The following is a 22,521-nucleotide window of genomic DNA, read 5'->3' on the forward strand; positions in this document are numbered from 1 at the left end:
TGGCTCAATCAGTTGAGCCTCTGCCTTCAGCTCAGGTCATGATCTCAGGGTCCTGGGATCGGGCCCCGCATTGGGCTCCCTGCTCAGCGGGGAACCTGCTTCTCCCTCTCCTCCTTGCTTGTGCTCTCTCTTGCTGTCTCTGTCACTATCTCTCTCTCTCTCAAATAAATAAAAATATTTTTTTAAAAACCCTGAAAATCACTACCTATTAAACAACAACTTCTCATTTCCCCTTTCCCCCAGCTCCTGGCAACTGCTATCATACTTCCTTTCTATGACTTCAAGTACTTTAAGTCCCTGGTGTGAGTGGAATCATACAGTATTTGCCCTTACGTGGCTAACTGATTTCACTTAACAGAATGTTCTAAAAATTTACCTCTGTGGTAATAGGCGTGAGAATTTCCTTCCTTTCTTAAGCCTGAATAATGACCCATTATATGTATATCCCACATTTTGTTTACCCATTATCCATTCATGGACACTTGGGTTGCTTTCTAGGCTATTCTGAATGATGAGGGGGCTCTGGGTTTGTGCGCGCGAATATGGGGTGACGGGCTTTGAAAGTGCGATAATGTAGTTTCTCCAACTTCAGTGTGTGAGTTAACCCATTTGCACACCCTATTAAGATGCAGAATTCAACTCAGGAAGTCTGGGGTGGGACCTGGATGTGGCCTTTCTGACAGGTTGCCCTTGATCCTGCTCCCATGATGGCCCTTTGAGCAGCTGTGGGCCTTCAACCTCAGTATCACAGCTGAGTCTGAAGCCTGGCTCTGTCAGCTTTGGAAATTTCTTCATCCAGTTCTTCATCTCCCTGAACCTGCCTCCTCTGCACACTGTGAGAGTAAATAGTATCTCTTCACTGGTTTGTCATGAGGATTAGATGTTCTCATACACAAACGTACGCCTGGGCACAGTGACTGGTGCAGAACAAGAACTTCAGACTTGGGGGTCACTTCTACTATGCTAGTATAAATCAACCCATGTTAGTATGCCTCTGTGGGGAGACATCCTGCCAAGAGCTTGGCTGAGACAATTATCTAACCAGAGGCAAAGATGGTATACGGGGGATTCCAAGAAAAAGAGGAGCGAGTGACAGAGCCTTGGTGAGAAGGACTGAGATCTGGCCACCTCTGGAGACCTTGTTTGTCATCCCGTTCCCTGGGATAATGTTTTCTACCCATAAAATGCCACCTCTTCGTTCCTCACAGATTGTCCACGCCCACTTCAGGTCCCTCTCTCTCCCCCATACACAATTATTTGAAAGTCATCATGTCCAGGGCGCCTGGGTGGCTCAGTGGGTTAAGCCGCTGCCTTCGGCTCAGGTCATGATCTCAGGGTCCTGGGATCGAGTCCCACATCGGGCTCTCTGCTCAGCGGGGAGCCTGTTTCCCTCTCTCTCTCTCTGCCTGCCTCTCTGTCTACTTGTGATCTCTCTGTGTCAAATAAATAAATAAAATCTTAAAAAAAAAAAAAAAAAGTCATCATGTCCAAAAGGTGGGGCATTTCCTGGAATTGGTGACCTTGTGTCTTCCGACTGAGACTTGGCCATAAGGAAATCCCCTTTGCACAGAGATGGCCATTGTCCTCAGCTACTCATCTGGGTACCTCTACGTGGACAAGCAGAGGGAGGCCCCCTGGACGTTCTGTTTTCTTGTCTGAAGTAAATATTTCATCTGGCAAGATCTATGCTCCCTGGAGAGTTCTCCTCAGCACCCAATGTTTAAGAAAAAAGACAAGTGCCAGGGTCACAGATGTCCCTGTACTGGGGTCACATGAGGACTCAGGAGGGCAAGGATGGCCCCTGGCGAGCCTCAAGTAGGCTGGACACACACCACTGCCAGAAACTGTCCAAACCTCTGGTGTGCCTCAGAACACAACCTTCCATAACGTAAGACACTGAGCCTTAGAGAAAGTGAATGACTTTTCCAGCTACAAAAGAGAGGAGGTGCTGGGATTCCAGAGCGGGTGGGACTGTTGCATTTGCCTTTGTTGAAATCCAGGCCCCATGACCGGGCAGCCCTTCTCTTTGTACCTTCTCAAATCTGGGAGGGCCAAGGGTATGCACCATCATCACCACCACTAGGGGACTCCTCAGACACTTGATCACTTTTAGTTTTTTCCTCCATTTTCCCCAAAGACTGCAGGGCTTAAAGTAAGCAAGTAGGTTATTCTCACAAGAAGTTGTGCCTCCTCACTGGACAAAAGCGGCCACAGGTGACAAAGCTGCAGGAGCCCACTTTGTGGAGATGTCCCCTGATGCTTCCAGTTAATCACCATCAGGATGCGGAGAAAAGTGAAAAAGTAACATTTCTTGAAAGATGGCCTCATGTTCAAAAGGCGGCTTTTGTCACCATACCCCAGTCCTGCTAAACTGGATTGGGGAGCGGAAGGAAGGGATCCTCACAGTTGTAGATTGAAATGCTGTGTACCAGGGAAAGGACTGCACCTTGATTTTTTTTAACCTCAATTCTTTAGTCCCCCGACAGATTAGAGAAGATGAAATCAAGACACTGGCGAGCTTCCCAAAATTGACCGCCAGTAGTCACCCTCTCCTGGGCTGAGTCCCTCAAACCACAGCTCATGAAGAGTGCACTGAGAGGTCTTCCTGGTGGCTCCCCCCTCCTTGTCCCCAGGCCCCAGGGAGGATGGACACAGGAATGCAGCGGAAGATCCTTTCCTTCTGCCTGGGCGCAGAGCCAAAGCAGGCTCCAGGGGAAGCTGGACAGGAACCAGCCCTATGCATTGATTTTGCTCCCTCTTGGTTCCTGTGCATTTAAATATGGCTAAAATAAACCCATTGCAAACAAGATAGCAACTAGGCTTTGTAAATTCCAGTCATCATGCATCATTCCTCTCTTTGTTGCTCCAAGCACATTTGTGAACTGTTGGGTATGTGGCCCCTCTACAGATCCTCATGGATGTTAACACTGTCATTGAAAAGCAGGAGGGGATAGGAGGAGGCAACAGAGAAAGAGAAAGGGTGCTGGGTAAGGGACACCGGGGTTCTGAGACAGACCCACAGTTTCGTGGGGTGTCTCCTGATAAGATCACTCATTGCCTGTATGGACAAATGTAGACTCGAGCCAGACCAGGTGAGTTGGAGTCCTGGTTCTGCCTTTAAAGTCTGTGTGAGCTTAAGTGACTCATTTGACCTCTGCCACTGTGCTTTCTTATCCGTGTATGTGGATAATAATAGTATCAGTGTCTTAGATTGTCATGAGGATTAAATAGCTCAACACACATCAACTTAACAGTGCCTGGCACAGGGGTGTTGGATACACCTCAAAAATTATTATTTTGGGGGCCCTTGGGTGGCTTAGTCGGTTAAGCGTCTACCTTCGGCTCGGGTCATGATACTCTGGTATCAAGCCCCAAGTCAGGCTTCCTGCTCGGTCGGGAGTCCGCTTCTCCCTCTCCCTCTGCCGCTCCCGCTGTTTGTGCTCTCTCTCTCTCAAATAAATAAATAAATAAAATCTTTTAAAAAAAGAATTATTATTATCATTGTCATTATGATGAGAGACAACTAGGAACTAATGGTAGACATCACAGATGGTAGAACGAGCTCTGCCCTGGGGGGTGTTCATAGGTATGTGGAGTTTGTGGTAAAGGACACACCCCAAAGGGTAGGGGCTATCTGGCTCTTCTATTGAGCCTTGAGGGGAGTTTGTATTAGGAAGCATATCCTAGCAGGGATAAACTAGGAAGCCTAGGTCGGGTCAAGGTGTGGTTACCTGCTGCAGAATTGGCACAGATCCCAATAGCAAAGCCAGTCAAAGTCAGTTCTTAAACAAAGAATCTGCATGACACCAGGAGAAGAGCTTTATAGAGATGAAGTAAATGGCAGTGTGTGTGAAGGGGTCCATGTGAATGGTGCCCCTAGAAGAGTGTGATGTGTGGTCCCAGAAGAGCACGTGGAGGTCTTCCTAATATTCTCAGTGTTTTACATTTGTTAATCATTTGATCCTTATGACAACCTCGTGAGGTAGACTGTTCCTCTCCCTATATTATAAATGAGTGCTGAAGCACAGAGAGGTTAAATAACTTGCCCACTGTCACACAGCCATTTTATGGCACAGCTAGGATTTGAACTCAATGTCTGCAGAGTCCTTGCTCTTAATGATTATATTATATGATACAATTCAACTTTATTAGGGGCTAACTATGTGTCACATGGCAGTTCATTTAATTCTCATAAGCGTCCTATGAGTGCACTAATTTTATTATTCTGTTTTACTGAAAAGAAAACTGAGGCTCAGAAAGAAGTTCCTCAAGGTCTCAGATATGGTGATTTGGGGTTCGTCTCCTGCGTCTGGAGAGCGGTCTCTAAAATGAACGCCAGCTCCCAGTACAGAACACCTGCCATTCACAGGACACAAGCTTCTCACTGGGATCCTCAGCCCTCAGCTCAGCTCTGACATTTCAGGCCATATGAGCAGAAAGCCATGGAGAAAAGATATCTCTGACACTAACTGACGGTTTCCTAAAATGTTCTTTCAGATTCTCCATGAACATGAACCAGCAGGGAAGGACTCACTAAGGCAAAAACGAGCAAGTATGTAACCTCTTTCTTTGCTTTGCAGTTTCTTCTAGTAAGTCTGACCAAATGACATTTACTGTGACTTTCCCAACCCTGTCGTCCACATAATTCAGTCTGCAAGTGCGTCATGGTTCAATTTCTAGAAGTAATTAGAAGGGAACTCCATTCCCTACTCTACCTAATGACATTCAGTGGATCTTAGCAACACATTATAAGCCCCTCATTTCCTCCCTCACTGCTCTCCTGAAATCCTGAAGAGTCTGTTTCCAATGGCTCTCTCCTCAGCTCCCAACTTCCTCATGGTAACCTTTCAAAAGCTCCAATCTGATTCCACTATTTTCCTGCACAAAATCTTTGATGAGCTCCCAATTGCCTTGGAGAGAAAATCCAATCACCTGTGAGCCTTGCCAGACATCACGTGACCTTCCCACTTGTTCTCCTTCTGTTTCCTTTCACATGGTCACTGCCCCACCCGCCACCTACTTTGTTGTCTGGGGGACTCCAACCTGAGTCTCCATTCACATGGTCTCCTGCCACGTAAGGCTTTCCACTGATGCCCCAACCAGGGAGGGGCTGTTTCTCTGGGTTCCCACTGCCCTGGTTACATTCTCAGAGCAGCAGATCTGTCCCAGGGCGTTGTAATTATTTTACTTCCTGTGTGTCATTCCCAGGAGAGACGCATTCTCTTGAGCCCTCTTCATCACTGTAACCTGGCATCGAGCCCAGTTTCTCAGTAACTGAGTTAACAAATGAAGAGAGTGTGTGTCCCTTGTCACAGCTGCCCCTTTGTGAGTTGAGGACGCGTTCCTATCGCTCAAAGTCCACTGTCTTAATGTCTGTACTAATTCTGGAGAAGGTAGAACTTCTTAACTTTTAGGATTATGACTGATTCAAGTCCAGTGTGCCGTGGCTTGGTCTGTTCAGTCTTGTGGTCCACAAGAGTCAAGAAGCTGCCAAAGAGAGTGGGCTTACCCTGAGGCCGGGATAAAGGTGTCCCTTAGAACCTTCCAGAGCAGCAGCCGGCTCCAACTTTGCTCCATTGCTTGAAATGACAATTTAATCATATTTTATTGAGGTCTCAAAATGTTCACTGGAAGGTCACACCTTCATTTTTTCTTCTTTTGCCTTTCTTTCTTTCTGCTTTAGCTCTGTGTTATATCCACACACCTTTGCTATCCCACTCCCCTCCTTCCCTAAAGCGATCTGAAGCACACAGACCACACTTTCCCTGCTTTAAACAAGCAACGGGACATGGACTCCCTGGGTCCCCCTTGCAGCCTGTGACAGCAACAGAGCTGGAGATGTCCCCGTTCGTCATTCGGAAAGACTTTCCTTTTTAAGATCAGACTGTTTGTGGGTGAGTTCTAGCGCCAGGCTTCTGCCAGGCTCTTGTGGGCCTCAGGCTGCCAGCTTCCTCGGGGACAGTTGGTGACTGTAGAGTTGTAAAAGGAACGTCTTCCTGTCCTTCCGGGCCCAGCTATTTATGACTGTGGTGACATCGTGAGAGGTTAGCCTTTGGGGGAGGAAACCACTTCTACGTCTAAGGATTTTGACATACCAAAATTATCCAGATGTGCTTTCATTAAAAACAATCATCATGATGATAAATTACCATGAAAACCTGTTTTCCATTTATTGGACATGATCCTCTGTGCTCTTTGGCCTCTGGAGTCATTATGGAAGTGTTAATGGCTCAAGGCATTGTCTGCGGAAGATGAGTTGGCTTTGGTACTTTTACAAAATCTCCAAAGAAATGGCCACGGAAAGACCCAGGCGTTAGACCACACAGAGCTGGGATGGGAGTTGAAAGAGAGAGCACCACTGTCCCGGAAAACCATGAAAGAAACCAACAGAAGGATTACAGTTAGCAGATGCCTCACGGAGGTGTCTGTGTTCTACTTGCTGTAGAAGTTCAGTGAGGCGAGAGGATTGAGCTCTGATTTTCAGGGTGATATCCCCTTTCACATATAAACTCATCCTCCCCTTCTGGGATTTAAGGCCAGACAATCAAAGATTCCAAGAGAAAGAGGATCCTCAAAAGGATTGTCCTTTTGAGGCACTGGATCAGATCCTTAGGGTTTGGGATCAAATCATCCTGAAAAGTAGGATCAACACTCCCATTTATGCTCAGAGCCCTTTAGACTGCTTTCTAAGTCACTCTGGTTAGCTATGTAACTTCAGGGTCCCTTGATGCACACACATGGGTATATGCGTGTATTACGTATATGTCATATACATATTACACACATAAACCCAGACATACATATGCATACAAATATATATGAATGATTATTTTACAGGGTTGTTGATATTAGATAATATTATGTACTTATTATTTAAATGTTACTAGGTTTATCTAGGGGTTTGCTTGATTTGGGGATTTTTTAAAAACATAAACACAGGGGCTCCTGGGTGGCTCAGATGGTTGGGTTATTGCATTCTGCTCAGGTCATGGTCCCGGGATCCTGGGATTGAGTCCTGTGTCAGGCTCTCTGCTCAATGGGGAGCCTGCTTTTCCCTCTCTCCGTCTCTCATGAATATATAAATAAAATCTTGGAAAAAAAAAAAGATAAAAGAAAAATTTTTAAAAAACTAGAAACAGATTTATTTATAAAAATAGTATTGAATCTGATGGAGCCTGAAATATCCCAGGTACAGAGAAAGTCCCATATAACCACTGAAGGCAGGAGGAGGAATGCTGGGAGATACAAGTTAGTGTTTTTGGAAAAGTATTTCAGAACTCGGTTGGGGAAGAGAAGTCTGCACAAAAACTCGGAGGCCAAGAGGCCAGAAGAAGGGTGGACCTGCCAGTTAGAGCAGAGAGGCCTCAGGGGAGCAGAAGGAAATAAGAATGGGACACAGCATCCCGTCATGTCCCCATGACACTAGGAGGTATATTCTAGATCAGCTAAAAGGGTAGCACAGAGGAGGGACTGATGGAAACCCTCTGAAGTGAAAAGTAGCCAGATGGTTGTGGCTGAATGAATTATATGAAGAAGTCAGCGCTCGGAAGCCCAGCGAGGAGGCTTATCCTCATGGACCATCCCTGGCCCCAGCCCCTCAAGGGAAACAGGAAAGGAGAAAGGGGAACGCTTGTGAAGGATATTATGACAAGTGGATCAAAAGGACTTGGAGACAGCTTTGACGTGGGGTGACGGGTAGCAGCAATCCATGTGACATTCCGGGAGCACATAGACCTGGACATCTGGGGGATGTGGAGACCCGAGGTAGAACCCGGAGTTGGAATGGAGATATCATCTTGGAGATTTGTCGGTCAGCTCCCAGTTGAGTCTTACGAGTATTCTTCGTAGGGGAGCGAGAGCAGAAGTTTCTTCTTGGTTAGAATAACACAAGTACGTTCTCTAGGTGCCTTTGTGAAGTTCTCCACGCCAGGTTTCCAAGCTTCGTTGGGAATGTTCTTGCGCCCTGGGCAGAAAAGCCCTAATGGGTTCTTCTTTGGCTTCAAAAGGAATGGCTGACAGCAGACCCATTTTCGAGAAAGGGAGAAAGGGATGTCCTATCCTCATGCTGGAGGTTCTTCATGTTCATACTGCCTAGTGAGAGAATTGGGTGGTTGGCTTCCAGGGTGGGAATCTCGATCTTTCTGCGGACCTGGCAGCCCCAGCCTGTGCTGGCCCTTCTTCATCTGGGTCCATGAAATGCTGTGCATTTTCCAGGTTAAGGAACACATTTGGGGGGTTCGTGGCCTTCGTCTTCCTTAGGGTAGCATGTGGTACTTTGTACACTTATCCCAGAGAAGGATGACAAGGCTAAGAAACCCCCGCCCTCAGTGGTTTTAGGGTTGACCCTCCATGTGCTGGGAATCCTTCTTTCTTTTAATTTCTGATTAGTGTGGTGTATCTGTTTAACCATCTCAAAGGTGAGACCCGACTAGAATAGCATTAGCTCCTCTTGTCCTACCAGCAGACATCTGCGTGTCATATGGCCATCACATTTATTATAATTTATATTCTTACTTCTACCTGCTGTTTCAGACTGGCTACTGTACTAGCCATACAATTGGCTAGGGGTCTCTATACCAACTTCTTAGCATCAATTCTGCAAATAATATATTACCCCTGTTTGACACATGGCAAAGAGTGGCTCACAGAGGTTTAATGGCCCAGGAAAGAAGATACTTGACCCCATCTCACTCTGACTCCAAAGTCCATGCTCGCAAGGCAGAGTTAAGAGCTTTCAACATGGGTTTCTGGCTCTTGCCCGCGAGATTCCAGGCCATGATTATGAGAGCAGCTTTGTAGGGGAAGGAGGAAGGAGCACTGTCTTCATCTTAGTAGGAAAAGAATTTTACACAGGACTGAATTTGATGACTCGGGTATATGACAAACTGGGAGAATTGATCACTTTCTCCATTACAGTCCGATGTTCTATGACACACTGGGTTGCCTATGCTCTCCTCCATCGACACCTGCCAGCGAGCCCAGCCTGGGGGTTCTGGTAGTTTTCCCTTGCATGAACAAACCTTTCTAAAGCCTAAAGGGAGGACATGATCCTCGGACTCTGTCCTGACAACGGTACAATAGGATACAGGTGTTCCTGCCAAATTGCTACCTACTAAAACATACTAAGAAAGAAGCAGAAGAACAGGCACCTTTTAATATTTACCCGCTATGAGACTAAAGGTGAGAACAACAGGGCCAGATCTTCAGTGATAAAGAAGTATTGTCCCTTTGGGTCAAGAGAAAAAAATCACATCAATTTCATTTCTCTTGTGTGAAGTCAGCAGCCTTCATTCTTTTACAGGTGGGAGATTAATTTACACATAGACTTAGGCTCCAACTTCTGAGAAGCTGTAATTCCCATTGGAGTGGCCAGGCAAAAATAGGGTTGTTTGCTTAAACAGCTGTGATTAAGACCCAGAACTACTTGACACAGTTTGGGGCCAACTTTCCAGAAATGTGTCTTTAAGATAAGTGCTGTGTGGCGGGCAGCGATTTCTGGGAAAGGAGAGGGGAAATCCTGGCTGGTCTGTGTCTCTGGGCCTGCCAATAGGCTCTGTTTGTGACACCGATGACACCTGGAATGTACTACCTTCACTTGGGGGCACCGGTGGGTCAGAAAAGTTCAGGCAAACAGCACCAGGCCACAGGAGCCTGAGAAAAAGCAAACATGTTAAACTCTCTGGAATCAGATGCTCCATGAGGAGGAGCACAGAAGAACCTCTGAAGGACAGGTTCACCCAGAGGTGGGAAAACCATCCTCTGTTCTTCTCGAGTCCCTTAGTAGCCTGGAGCAGGGCCCAGAACATCACTCTCCCCAGCTCTGATGTCCTCAGATTTGGGAGACACCAGGCCAGCGGGATTTGGCATTTTTTTTATCCCAAACTATGGGCCTACCTTGGGGGCTATAAGAGGAGTGTGCCTCTCGGCCCATCCCCAGGGGGGGTCACACTGACACCCGAGCAGCTGAGCTACTTTCCTTGAAGTCAGACACATGTGACCTTACAGGGGCAAGAGGCCCGGTGGCAGCTCCATGTGTCTTGCCCATGGGGCTGTGACACTGGAGATCACCTGGATCGGGAGGGACAGCTTGCTGCTCCTCAGATGAGCTGTGGAAATCACTGTCCCGGGGTTTTTGTGCTTATTTGCGCTTCCTGGGGACATAGTCCCCAAATAGCCCCAAGACAGCTTGTTTCATCTGCATCTTTGGCCAGCATTTACTGCTCTAGAAAGGTCTTATCTAACCTTTTTTTTTTTTTTAAAGATTTTATTTATTTATTTATTTATTTATTTATTTAAGAGAGAGAGAGAGAGAGAGAGAGAGAGAGAACACAAGCAGGGGGAGGGAGAAGCAGGCTTCCCTTCAAGCAGGGAACCCTGGGCGGGGCTCAATCCCAGCACTCTGGGATCAGGACCTGAGCGGAAGGCAGGCGCTTAATGACTGAGGCTTAATGACTGAGCCACCCGGGTGCCCCTTGTCTAAGCATTCTACAAAAAATCCCACTCTACCCTCATTGTGCCTGCCGCTCTATTTTCTTACCCTGCTTTATTGTCTCCATGCCCTTCAGAACTGCCCAACACTGAAGTTTCAACTTACTTTTGCCTCCTTTCAACCTTACTTTTACATGAGTATAGAAGATCCATGGAAGGAGAGCTTTGCCTCTTTTATTTACCCCATGCACCCAGGGCCTGGCACAGTGCCTGGGAAGCAGGCACTCAATAAACAGTAAAGTTACTATGACTCAATATATCAATAAATTAAGGCACAAGTGCATAAACCTAGCAAGACTTCATGTCAAAATTCATGAGTGCCAATGGCAATGAGTCACACTGCCTTCTTCCTCGGTGTGGATTTCTAAGACATTTGTGATGCTGAAACAAAAAGGACAAAGTTTTAGGTAATTCTTCCACTTATTATGAATAGTTTTGCCTTTGAATATGCTGTTAATTTAAAATTCACTTTGAGAATTGTGCACTAGTTCTAAAGACACGTTTAATAATAATGCCTTACTTTTTTTTTTTCTTTTTATAGTACAGAGGTTTATAAGGGGTTTACAAAGGGATCACATTCATTATCTTCTTCCATTGGAATTGTGGCAGGGAATGGTTAAAATAAAATGGACTTTAGAGTCAGAAAGATGTGGTTTCAAATCCCAGTTTTTAATGTTTGTTATTCATGGAGCTTCATGAATAACATTAAACCCCAGATTTACCATCTGCAAAATGGGTACTCACACACTCTCCATGACCCCGGAACCTACTGGGTAGTGAATACATGGCAGCTGCTGTTATGATTATTACTTTTATTATGAGTACGTTTGATCCATCTGGTATGACAGAAGAAAGAGGTAAACACATATGCTTGGAGACCGTGTTGTTTTTCCCCATAGAAGCAGCAGCAGGAGGCATCTAGGGGGAAAAAAAAGGCAAAGCAAAAGTAAAAACAAAACGAACAGACAATAAAACACACCCCCACCCCCCCCACACACAACAGAAACAAGTTTAGGTGCTAATATTGACTCTCCAGGACTACCTTACCTTCTTGGTTTCCTCATTTGGATTAAAACATTAAATCCCAACCTTGTCTGATCACCAGGATCACCAGTGGGAATTGGGGGGGGGGGGCAGAATTACAGATTTCTGGGCCTCATCCATAAAGATTTTACTTTGGCTCACCTGGCTTGAGGTTCCAAAGTATGCATGTGTGTCGCACTCCCTAGGTGTGCATAATCATCAGTCAAGTGTGCCGATAACTGAAATAGATGACTTCCAAGGGCAAGCCTGTAGCCTTCTGAGTTACTATGATGGCATGGAGTCTGTTTTGAAGAACTGACTATTTTCATGCTGAAGACGTTCCTTCTGCAGTGGAGATCCCCATCCTTGCCGGTCTCTAGGGGGCAGTGTCGCTTAGGTGGAAGGTTCCTCTGAAACTCCTACAGAAGTTGAAGATCATAAGAGGTAGCAAAGGGGAAGAGGTTCTTGGAGGCTGCTTCTTTCATTACAATTGCACAAATCCCCTAGAAGAGAATTTGCTCAAGTCACAGGAACTGTCCTCTTAGTATGTTAAGCTTTTGGCTAAGCTCCTTGTAAGGTCTCACCGTAAGGACCGCCTTGGTTTCTGTGGGGAATGAGGACAGGGGTGAATCACCATGGGCTTTCCAGGCACAAGTTTGTTCTGCGATTACGTCTGAAAAGAATGCCAAGAGGTGGGCTCGTGGATGAGCCATAGGAATGGCGCTCGGGCAGGGGCTGACGCCATGCTGGGTTCAGACCCTGGGACGCAACCACACAGGTGGTGAAGTGGGGGATGTGGGATTGTTACTGACTTCACTCTTCCAGAAAGCCCTACCGTCTAGGATATCCTGTTTACATTCTGGGGAGGAGATAGACTGCCTAGGGCAAAGAGAATCTTGGAGCCGGAATCGGCTGCAGGGTAAACATTGCTGGGTTACTTTTCAGGAAAAAGAATGTGCCCCAAGGCAGACCTTGTGATATGCCACCGCCCCTCCTCGCACATATTCCCAGCAGGCAACATACCGTGTCTAGAGTTAAGATCACATAAATTAAGATTAACAGTTCTTCCAGAAGCTTGTTTTCATCACAGGACCATTGAAGAATCAGAAAGAAAACAGGAAATTTGAGACATGGCCATGGTATCATGACAGACTGTGCTTCTGCACTGGGGTTTAAAAGTCACTTTGTTCTACTTGTAATTACATTTTTGTGAGCAGGAAATATACCTTAAGATATATTCTTTATTCTGAAAAAATTAGCAAAGACTTTTTTAAATTTTTTGTATATTTTTGTATTTTTTTTAATTTAATTTTATTTTTTCAGTGTTCCAGAATTCATTGTTTATGTACCATACCCAGTGCTCCATGCAATACGTGCCCTTCATAATACCCACTACCAGGCTCACCCATCCTTCCCATCCCCCTCCCCTCCAAAACCCTCAGTTTGTTTCTCAGAGTCCACAGTCGCGTGCTTTTTCACAGTTTGAGTTAATTACTGCAAGTTGAATGATGCATGTCAAAATGAAATAATTCTCAGAAAGATTGATGAATAAAACCAACCTCTAAGACATAGTTTATCCCTATAAGTAAACAGATACAAGAGCTTTCTACAACAAATATTTATTCATTGGCATTTCCCATAACAAACTTACTCTATTTTAGTGCTTCTCATCAATATTCCTAGGGAAATTTTAAATAAATCTGGCAATATTGTGGGAAAATTCTTTGCCCTTTTAGAAAATAGACCTAGAATTTTAATTTATGGCAAAATATACATCATACTTCCAGATTTGACTTAAATTTTAAAGTAATAGTTTTGCAAGTATTCACTAAACTTTTCCTTATTTTGACTGACAAGAGAGAATAAGCCGCAACTTGTCTTCTCAATTCATCTGTGTAAAAAATTCTCCTAAACTTTGAAGGTTCATCATGAACTATGAAACTAGCCCTTGGCTTCTGCTCCTGTTATGTATTTCAGCCAAGAATGAGCCAAAGGTTCTGGCAGGGATAGAGAGGTGACTGTGTGGCTCTCTCAAGAGGGTCATAATTTTAACAAGAACTGGTTGGGCATACATTTATTACGTGGTGAGCTCCATGCCAGATGGAGTAAAGCCAGGAGAACTGAGAGAAATAGTTCCTGCCCTTGAGAAGCTTACAACTAGTGAATCAGACATGATGTAATACAGGAAACTATGAAAGAACATTCTGATATGTATATTGTCTGGCTTGCCTGGGGTGGGTATGTGTTGGACATCAAATGTGTCTAGGATACCAGTCAATCAGCCTGGAGACAATTTGGAAAGGCAATGAAGAGCAGGAGATATCTTTTATTTTACATTCTGACTTGTGAATTTTGCTTTCATTGAGTGCCTATCCTGTTCTGGACACCAGAGATACACAGTAAGAACTAAGAGCCCAGGTTGTGTGCATAGGCAAAGAGCAAAGGGAATTAACCGGATGGCTTTTCCTAGAGGTCTTCAAGCCATGCATAGTCCAGGTCTCAAAATGCATGCATGTCAAGTGAATAGTGTTGAAAACATGCTGACTCATTCTTCTGAGTCAGGATCATGGCTTTATTGTCTAAACTGTTGCCTAGGTTCCCCTGCTAGATCTCCTTCCTTCTATTCTGGCCATTTCCGGTCAAGTTTCAACACAGCAATCCTTGACCTTGGACACCAAGGAGGGTGAGAGATTAGAGAGGAAGGACAAGTTCTGAACTTAGCCTGTAAATTTCTCAAATGGCCAGAGACCATTACACTGAAACCAGACAAATCAGTTGCCTTCCTCCAGTAAATAGTAAAGTCATGGGGCACCTGAGTGGCACAGGGGGATAAGCATCTGACTCTTGGTCTCAGCTCAGCTCCTGAGATCAAGGTGGTGAGATTGAGCCCTGAATCGGCTCTGCTCTCAGCTCAGAGTCTGTTTAAGACTCTCTCTCTCTCTTTCTCTTTACCACCTCCCCCCACCTCCACTTTCTCTCTCAAATAAATAAATCTTAATAAATAAATAAGTACATAAATATAAAATCATAGAGAGGGAACACCACGAAGGGGATATTTGGTGGTGTAAATTGACAAACTTATTTTTCTCTAGAAAGGTTCATTAGAAATCCCTCAAGGTTGACATGTCCAGCATCCACATAGTCCCATTACTGCCTTTAAATGTTGACCTGTCCACCATGCTCCCTCTTGGCCACCCATGCTGAGTTCTCACAGCTTCCTGTGCTTTCCTTTCAGTCGCCTCAAGCAGCCCAACAGCTGAAGAGTACACCTTTGATGTGGAGATCAGTTTTGAAAATGCCTCCTTCCTGGAGTCAATCAAAGCTTCCTTGTACAGCCTCAGTTTCCCAATTCAGGGGAACAGCACTGACCAAGCCACCACCATTTTAAGCATTGAGGTGACAACAGGTGAGTCAAAGACCCATTGCTTCAGAACAGAGGGTCGGACATACCAGGAGGAAGGCTGTCTGCACTCCTTACTATTAGAGCAGATTGTACTTCGTAGGCAAGTGAGATGACCCAAAAAGGCCTGAGGTATGATTTATGACTCCACAGACTTCCAGAATGAAGCCCCTACTGGCAAACCTCTGCAGCCAGTTTCCTTATTTCAAATGGTGGCCAAATGTTTGCTTGGTGGTTTGTGTATCACTTGTCACAAAATATGTCCCAAGATACTTCCAGGTCCTTCATGACAAACTGCTGGACCCTATTCCTCTGGGTAATCAATGGGTACAGCAAGGACCGGTTCATGTATTAGTAAGTGGCAAGTTCCCTTCATTCTGGCATCATAGGTCAGGAAATAGGAACCAGGCACACTCCTGGATTGAAGCAAGACATAATATAGAAACCCCCAGGCTATAGGATTGGACATTCTGATCACTGCCTCCCTTTTGAGGTTACGCTAGGTGTCCTACCTCTCAGGCACCATCACCTGGGAAGCTATGTTAGGGGACTCCCCTTTGTCCTAAACAAAGTTACTGTCTTGTAAGCACTAACAGATGTTGGATTTTATGATTCTAAAATGGAGGCAAGCATAAAATTCTTATTTTTCAAAATTTTTTTGGAATTCTTATATTTCAAATCGTCCATCAATATCATCTATGCATTCCAATTTTTTATTCTTAATATATGCTAGCAGAACCTTAGGGATTGCTTCATAGCTCCCTTTTGGTACCCCTTGCCACCAATGTTGAAGTACAGAACTGTACCAGTGTTCACAGATTCCTTGGAGTTTGGGTGTCCCTCCTATTTAAGAAACAATGATCAGATGGCTCTCCTTTGGGTAGTCACTCTGTGCCTTTTTCTAGGAGCTGATTCTTAGAATAGACAATTCCCAGTGATATGGCTTTGATTGAATTTCAGAAATAAATTCAAAGTACTCTGTTTTCAGAGCATTTGCCAATGTCCCCACTGGGGTTAGGAACCGTATTGCATGGAGCGCTGGGTGTGGTGCATAAACAATGAATTTTGGAACACTGAGAAAAAATTAAATAAAATAAAATTTTTAAAAAAGAAAAAGATAAAAAGAAACCATTTTGGTTGTTCACATTGGATTAGAAATATAAAAGGCACAATCGCATTTGTACTTGGTGTTCGTTATCTGTTGCCACTTAACACATTAGCTCAAAACTTAGCATCTTAAAGCAACAAACATGTATTGTATCCCATAAGTTTCCAAGAGCCAGATTTGGGAGGAGCTTGCCTGGATGGCTCTGGCTCAGGTCATATGAGAGTATAGTCAAGCTGTCAGCAAGAGGGGCAGCCCTCTGAAGGCTTGACCAGGGCTGGAAAATCCACTTTGAAGCCCACTCCTGTGGTTGTTGGCAGGACCCAGCTCCTTTCTAGCTGTTGGCTGGAGGCTTTTGTTCCTCACCATGTCAACCTCTCCATGACATGTCCTCATGCAATGGCAGCTGGCTACCCCCATAGCAAACAATGAAAGAAAGAGACGGAGAGAGAGAGAGAGATCACAGAGGAAAACCACAGTATCTTTTATATCCTAAGCTCAGAGATGATATATCATTACTTCTGCCATATCCTGTTGGTCTCACAGACCAAGCCTAGTACACTATGAAAGGGAGTTACAAGAGGGTGTCAGTACTCAGAAACAGGGGTGGAAAGGGACAATGCTGGAAACTGGCTCCCATATACTTCATGTCCAGGAATCTGTTCATCATAGTGTCATTGTAGGCATCCCCTGAGATAGTCAAAGCCATCACCCTTGAGGTGGCCATGCCTGACGGCATGGTGATGCATAATGGGAATCACATGAATCTCATGTAATACTATTGAACTTCCCAGAGGGCCATATGCAGTCAAGTTAGGATTTTCTACAAGTATAAATACTTACAGTCTATAAATGTAAAGGTGGTGACCACCTTCTCTCTCCTTGCTGTTCTACATAATGCTAGTCTGCAGACCTACTGGAAATGAAATCTGGTGCTCCTGTGAGACAGGCTACAGGTGGCCTCAGGAACGCTGCCTCCAGAACCTCACATGTCAAGAGCGTGACAGCGTCCCTGCAGGGCATCAGTGCAGTTGCCTTAAAGGACTACCTCCCAAGGGACCTTTCTGCCAGCTCCAGGGAGGTAAGTAACTGTTCATTAAATATTTCTTTGTTGAGTGGCTATTTGATAGAAACTCAAGCAAATGTTTCTCTGTCCTGTGTGTATTCACTTGTTAACATGAGATTTTAAAATATTGCCCTGGTTTTGTTTTGTTTTTTGTTTGTTTGTTTTTAGCAGATGTTACCTTGAGAATGTCGGTCAGACTCAATGTGGGCTTTCAAGAAGACCTCAAGAATACTTCCTCTGCTCTCTATAGGTCCTACAAGACTGATTTGGAAACAGCGGTAGGTTTTGGCCCTGGGAACCTCTTAAGCAACAAGTTCTTCAGGCTGAACTGAATCTGTTGCATTTACAGTGATAATTTGCTTAGAGCTGTCAGAATTTATGAATGTGGAGATCAGAATTATTCCTCCAAGTCTGGGATGATGAATTAAGATGTGCTCAAATCAAATAATGTTCATGATGCTTTGACATCATCTTGACCTAGGTGGGACTTTTTCCCAGGGTAGGATTGATTCAGAGGTGATCTGGTGGCATCAGCTCACCAAATCCTAATCAGAGGTCCTAGAACCTGGTCTAGAAGTGCCTGATGGTGCATTTCTGCTTGTCTTCACACACCGCCTAGATGAAGCCCCTAGCGTCTTTTGGGCAGATCAACCTAAGGCTGGTACCAGGGGTTTCAAACCTTCTATTTTACAGGTACCAAGGCATTGTCCCTTATGACAGATTTAAATTTATTCATATAAAAATAGCGAGTATTCCCTGAGTGCTAACTGTGTGCCAAACACTATTCTAAATGCTTTACATTGGATTAATTCATCTGAACCTAAATGCTTTCCTTGAATTAACTCATTTGGAGTAGAGCTTCCCAGTTGGAGTGCTACAAATTATTATAGGTGGGGTGAGATAATGACTTCCCTTTGTCCTCTGGGCAGCCAAGCCCCTGTTTTGTTTCTCCCACGCAATGCAAATAAACCGTAAGCATCTAGACTCTTCCAGGTCAGTTACTGCCAGGAGCGCCTCTGCTTACCCTTCTATATCACAGAAATTATTTTCATTTCCCATGGGCGCCATGCTGAAATGCTGGGGAACTCCTGGACATCTGATTTGCATATTTGGCATGTAATATTTCTGCACAGCATGAAAAGCTTCCATACACACACACACACACACACACACACACACTGCACACTGCACACTCAATTACACACGTTGGAGGGAAGAGAGAGTGGCATATTCATCTTCAATCCCCCCAATCCATGTACCTGGCACAGTGCTTGGCACCCCCCGTGCTTTGTGTGTAACATCTACCTGCAGAGGAGACTTGAATGGAGATGAATCTCCTGTGGGTTGGCATTCAGAGAAACCTCCCCATTTTCTTTGCTAGGCATTTCCTGGAGTAAACATTTTGCCCATGTAACTGGTGCTTGGTTCTTGGAGAACCCAGCCTGAGAAAGGCAGATAGGAATTACTTCTTCAAAGATCTGCCTATCCCAGCACTATTAAAATAGATGGGAGAAAGGTTTACCCAGGGTGACAAAGAATACGTGCTTTTTACTTGGCTTTAAATCCTTTGGCTTATCTCTCCCTGGACCTTGATATGATGACACTTGTCTTACTTTGTTTTCCAGTTTTGGAAAGGTTACAGCATTTTCCCAGGCTTCAAGTTGGTGACTGTGACAGGATTCAGGTAAGAAGCTATAATCAGGTCATTTCTAGTGGCAGAGACCAATACATTAGCAAAGGAGAAAAAGCCCATTGGGGGGCATCATGTGGGCACACAACGGGAGTACTTTGGTAGAGAGGAATACAGTGTCGAGTTGCTGTGGCTTGAAGAGGGAGGCAATGCTGAGAACAGAAACTTGCTCCCTAGAGATGTACCTACTTAGATGGAAAGTGAGCAAAAACCTTGTGTTTATTCTCTGCATGCAAGAATTTTGCAAACAGTTACAGGATAAGTTTGCAGTCCGGCGAGTTCCGAGATATAACAATGAAATAATGTCACCCATGATGCCTTTATTCAAGAAAAGTCGTCCGCCAGCCACAACCACATAGTTGCTGTGTGAATCTTTCCTCCTGGAGCTGGGCACCATGGCAGCCCTGAGCGGGTTAGTGGAGGGTTTCAAAAAGTTAGTTGCCAATTTTAAAAATAAAGAATGCTCACAGAAGCATTCAGGAATTTGGCTTCCCTTGACATTCAGCATATCTGGTATCTGGCATTCAGCAGAGGGAGGGTAAATAATGCTACCCCTGGGAGCAGCATGGCTGTGTGACAGGTTCTCTGAGTTGTACCTGCCCCCTGCCATGCCCAGCTCTTGTGATTCACTCCACTTGTTCCTATCTGGCTGTTTCATTCGTTGATGTCACCTGTCTGCAGACCTATGAGAAGCCTGAGTGTGTGCCTCAGGCTTCCGACTAAAGTTTAATGACGGGTTGATTTGAGTGAACCTTTGAAGACTGACGTACCCAGGCTGTTCCTGCCATTTTGTTTCTCCCACGCAATGCAAATAAACCGTAAGCATCTAGACTCTTCCAGGTCAGTTACTGCCTTACTGAACGGAGTGGTCTCCATCCAGGCCCGGAAGTGTGGTTGTGACATATGAGGTCCAGACGACAACACCATCACCCGACTTAATGCATAAAGCAAATGAACGAGTAATGCAGAACCTTAATCAGACCTACAAAATGGACTACAGCTCCTTTCAAGCAGTTACTAGCAGTAAGTAGGACATCTCCACATTTCCCCTGTACGTGGATTTTGTTTAGATATAGTAAGGGTGTTTATATTATGCTTAAAACTAGGTTTATGTGCCCACCCCTTCCCCCATCTGAGGTGCCGGTGCAGAGCCTCCCAACCAGGCCAATGTCACTGCAGTTGGGAGGGGGGATTGCAGGGGAGAGAGATTTGACAGGAGAGTCTCAGAGCCATCTGGGTTTATGGATTTTTTAATAAAAAATTAGAAGACCCCAAACATCCCAAAACTGACATTACGGTGGGGGTTGGGATATTCATGAAATGTACTGATATTGAACAATTGATACTGTTATTTTGGAGCAGGAGTTCTTGAAGCTGGGCCCCCAGACCCAACAACATCAGCACCACCTGGGAACTTGTTAGAAATACAGGGCACCCCAGACTAACCAGGGTGATCGGCATTTCAACAAGCCCTTCAGGTGATTCTGATGCACAGGGAAGTTTGAGAACCCCGGCTCGGGAACACATAGAGCATGGATAAAATCCTGGAGTGTTAGATGCTCTTCCCTGTTTACAAATGGGTACAGAGAGGGGCACCTGGGTGGCTCAGTGGTTTAAGCCTCTGCCTTCAGCTCAGGTCATGATCTCAGGGTCGTGGGATCGAGCCCCGCATCGGGCTCTCTGCTCAGCAGGGAGCCTGCTTCCCTTCCTCTCTCTCTGGCTGCCTCTCTGCCTACCTGTGATCTCTGCCTGTCAAATAAATAAAATAAAATATCTTTAAAAAAAACAAAAAAACAAAAAAAACAAATGGGTACAGAGTTGTGTTCTGTTGTGTGATTAGGTAGGTGGGTGGACCTATTGTTCCTTGGGGAATAGAGAGGAGCGCCAGATGGGCAGAGAATTGGAGAGTAAGAATTTGCTGGCGGAAGTCCTAACTCCGGTCCATGGTTCCGGGCTCAAGGTGATTCCTTTTTGGAGGGACACTGTCTCCCAGTGGGGAGGGCTCTGAAAGGACTGTTGCAGGCACACCTGGGAGAAAGGCACCCCTTCTCAGGGGTTAAGCCATCCTCACAATAGGTTTATAAGTTTTGTCTTTACATTTTCTGATATTGTTAAATGCCAGATCATTTTTAAAAACAGAATATCGAACGATACATATATAATGGTAAGAAGGTGTTACAACATAAACAAGAAAAAAAGCAAAATGAAAGTTCAGAATACATAAGAGAGCAACAACACAGGTGGAAACTGGAAAATTAAAGGAAGTGGCCTAAAAGTATGGGCTCCCACGGAAGGCACCCAGCAATGCCACCCCCTCCTGACCCCGAACACCACCCCCAACCAACCCATGTTTTACCTCCCAAAATTCCTTAAGTTTGTGGTTCTGAGGGCATAGGTGAACATCAGGCTCTGGCCTAAGTAATCCTTGGTTATGATTACTCCCCCCAAATTCCCTTTGTGTTGAGGATAGTCAACCATTTAAAGGAGTCGGTAACCAGCAGTGTTACCGATCAGTGGCTGACTGTCGGTCAGAAACATGGTGCTGACAGTATGGTTCCCCAAAGCGCTTTGGAGATTGTGGCTTATTCTTCCAAAGAGCCATGAAGTCATTGTGAATGGCACTCAGCACCACTTTTGTAGAGCGTCTGCAACCATCTCTGCTCTCCTTGGGAGAGCAGAAATAACTCTGTGATATGCACAGTTTCTGAACGATAAACAGGAACATAGGTCACGTGCATTTCCACAGGAAAGCTCCCCCATCAACCTGCTCTACATAGCGTTGGTGCTGTTTACCTAGGAAGAGAATAAGAAAGAAAAAAAGCTGCATGCATGATTTGGTATCAGAAAGTTATTTCAAATCTTTATGAAATACCAAGGGCACAGAATGTTCAGAATATCTCCATTTATTTGGTTGTATATTTATCCTCAGAATAATTAATGTTGGATTAATTAGCAGGGGCTCTTAACCAGGATGCCCTTTCTTTAATCACTGCCCACAAATTCATGGGCAATTCCACATAACCCCATGATACCAGCAGTTTTACTAAGCATTATTGTTAGCCACAGTGATGATGAAAAGAGACACATTGTTACTGTATCTTTTCTGTGTTTAGCCTGGCGTGTTACACAAATTGTGTCCTTGTATATCCTGTGAGATGGGTACTGTTATCTCCACTTTACAGGGGAGGAACTAGAAGCGGAGGGAGGGTGAATAATGTGCCCAAGAACACAGAGGAAGTAACATAAGTCTGTATGACTTCTGAGTCTGGTGGCTACATTAACTATTCCCAGGAGGCCTTGTTTCTTAACTGTTGGGTGTGATATTTTAAAATCTTCTATTCAGGAGCCTAAAAAATATGATAAATATTTAGATCCCTTGATACTTTTTGACTAGAACATCCTAGCTCCCAAAATTAATTTTATGGTATTGTGCTCCCGTGATGACAGTATGGAGAGGGACTGATGGAGCGTAAAGCCCGCATAGAGCTTCCTTATCCAGCACCTCTGATCTCTTCAACTCATGGAATTCCTGCAAGTTGTAGAATGAGAAACACAACTTAAAGGGGAAAAAAGCACATGCTGTGTAAACAAAGGACAACAATAAACACACACCCACACCCACAGAAATAGCAAATGTGTTTTACTTCTATCTGTGAAATGACTTGATGCTATGGTTCTCCAGATTTGTATTATGAAAACAATAATCACTGCTATTGCCCTAAATCACCTCCCCCATAGCTCTTACAGCT

The 22,521-nt window shown here is 44.8% G+C and overlaps 1 protein-coding gene across 7 annotated transcripts in view; it reads left to right on the forward strand.

Moving 5' to 3' along the window:
* ADGRF5 (adhesion G protein-coupled receptor F5) overlaps nucleotides 1-22,521 on the forward strand; it is a 94,754-nt gene that overhangs the window by 46,350 nt on the left and 25,883 nt on the right. For 5 of the 7 annotated variants that reach the window (XM_032861985.1, XM_032861987.1, XM_032861984.1 and 2 more), the window contains exons 3-8: nucleotides 4,498-4,552; nucleotides 14,747-14,917; nucleotides 16,921-17,097; nucleotides 17,251-17,360; nucleotides 18,708-18,766; nucleotides 19,653-19,795. In XM_032861985.1, the coding sequence (XP_032717876.1) occupies nucleotides 4,498-4,552; nucleotides 14,747-14,917; nucleotides 16,921-17,097; nucleotides 17,251-17,360; nucleotides 18,708-18,766; nucleotides 19,653-19,795 (715 nt within the window). The remainder of the gene's footprint in view (nucleotides 1-4,497; nucleotides 4,553-14,746; nucleotides 14,918-16,920; nucleotides 17,098-17,250; nucleotides 17,361-18,707; nucleotides 18,767-19,652; nucleotides 19,796-22,521) is intronic. The other 2 variants (XM_032861986.1, XM_032861990.1) reach the window with 1 other exon arrangement.

The sequence above is a fragment of the Lontra canadensis genome, unplaced genomic scaffold, assembly GCF_010015895.1.
Source record: "Lontra canadensis isolate GAN:19392208 unplaced genomic scaffold, GSC_riverotter_1.0 scaffold23, whole genome shotgun sequence".
In the NCBI taxonomy this organism is placed as follows: domain Eukaryota; kingdom Metazoa; phylum Chordata; class Mammalia; order Carnivora; family Mustelidae; genus Lontra; species Lontra canadensis.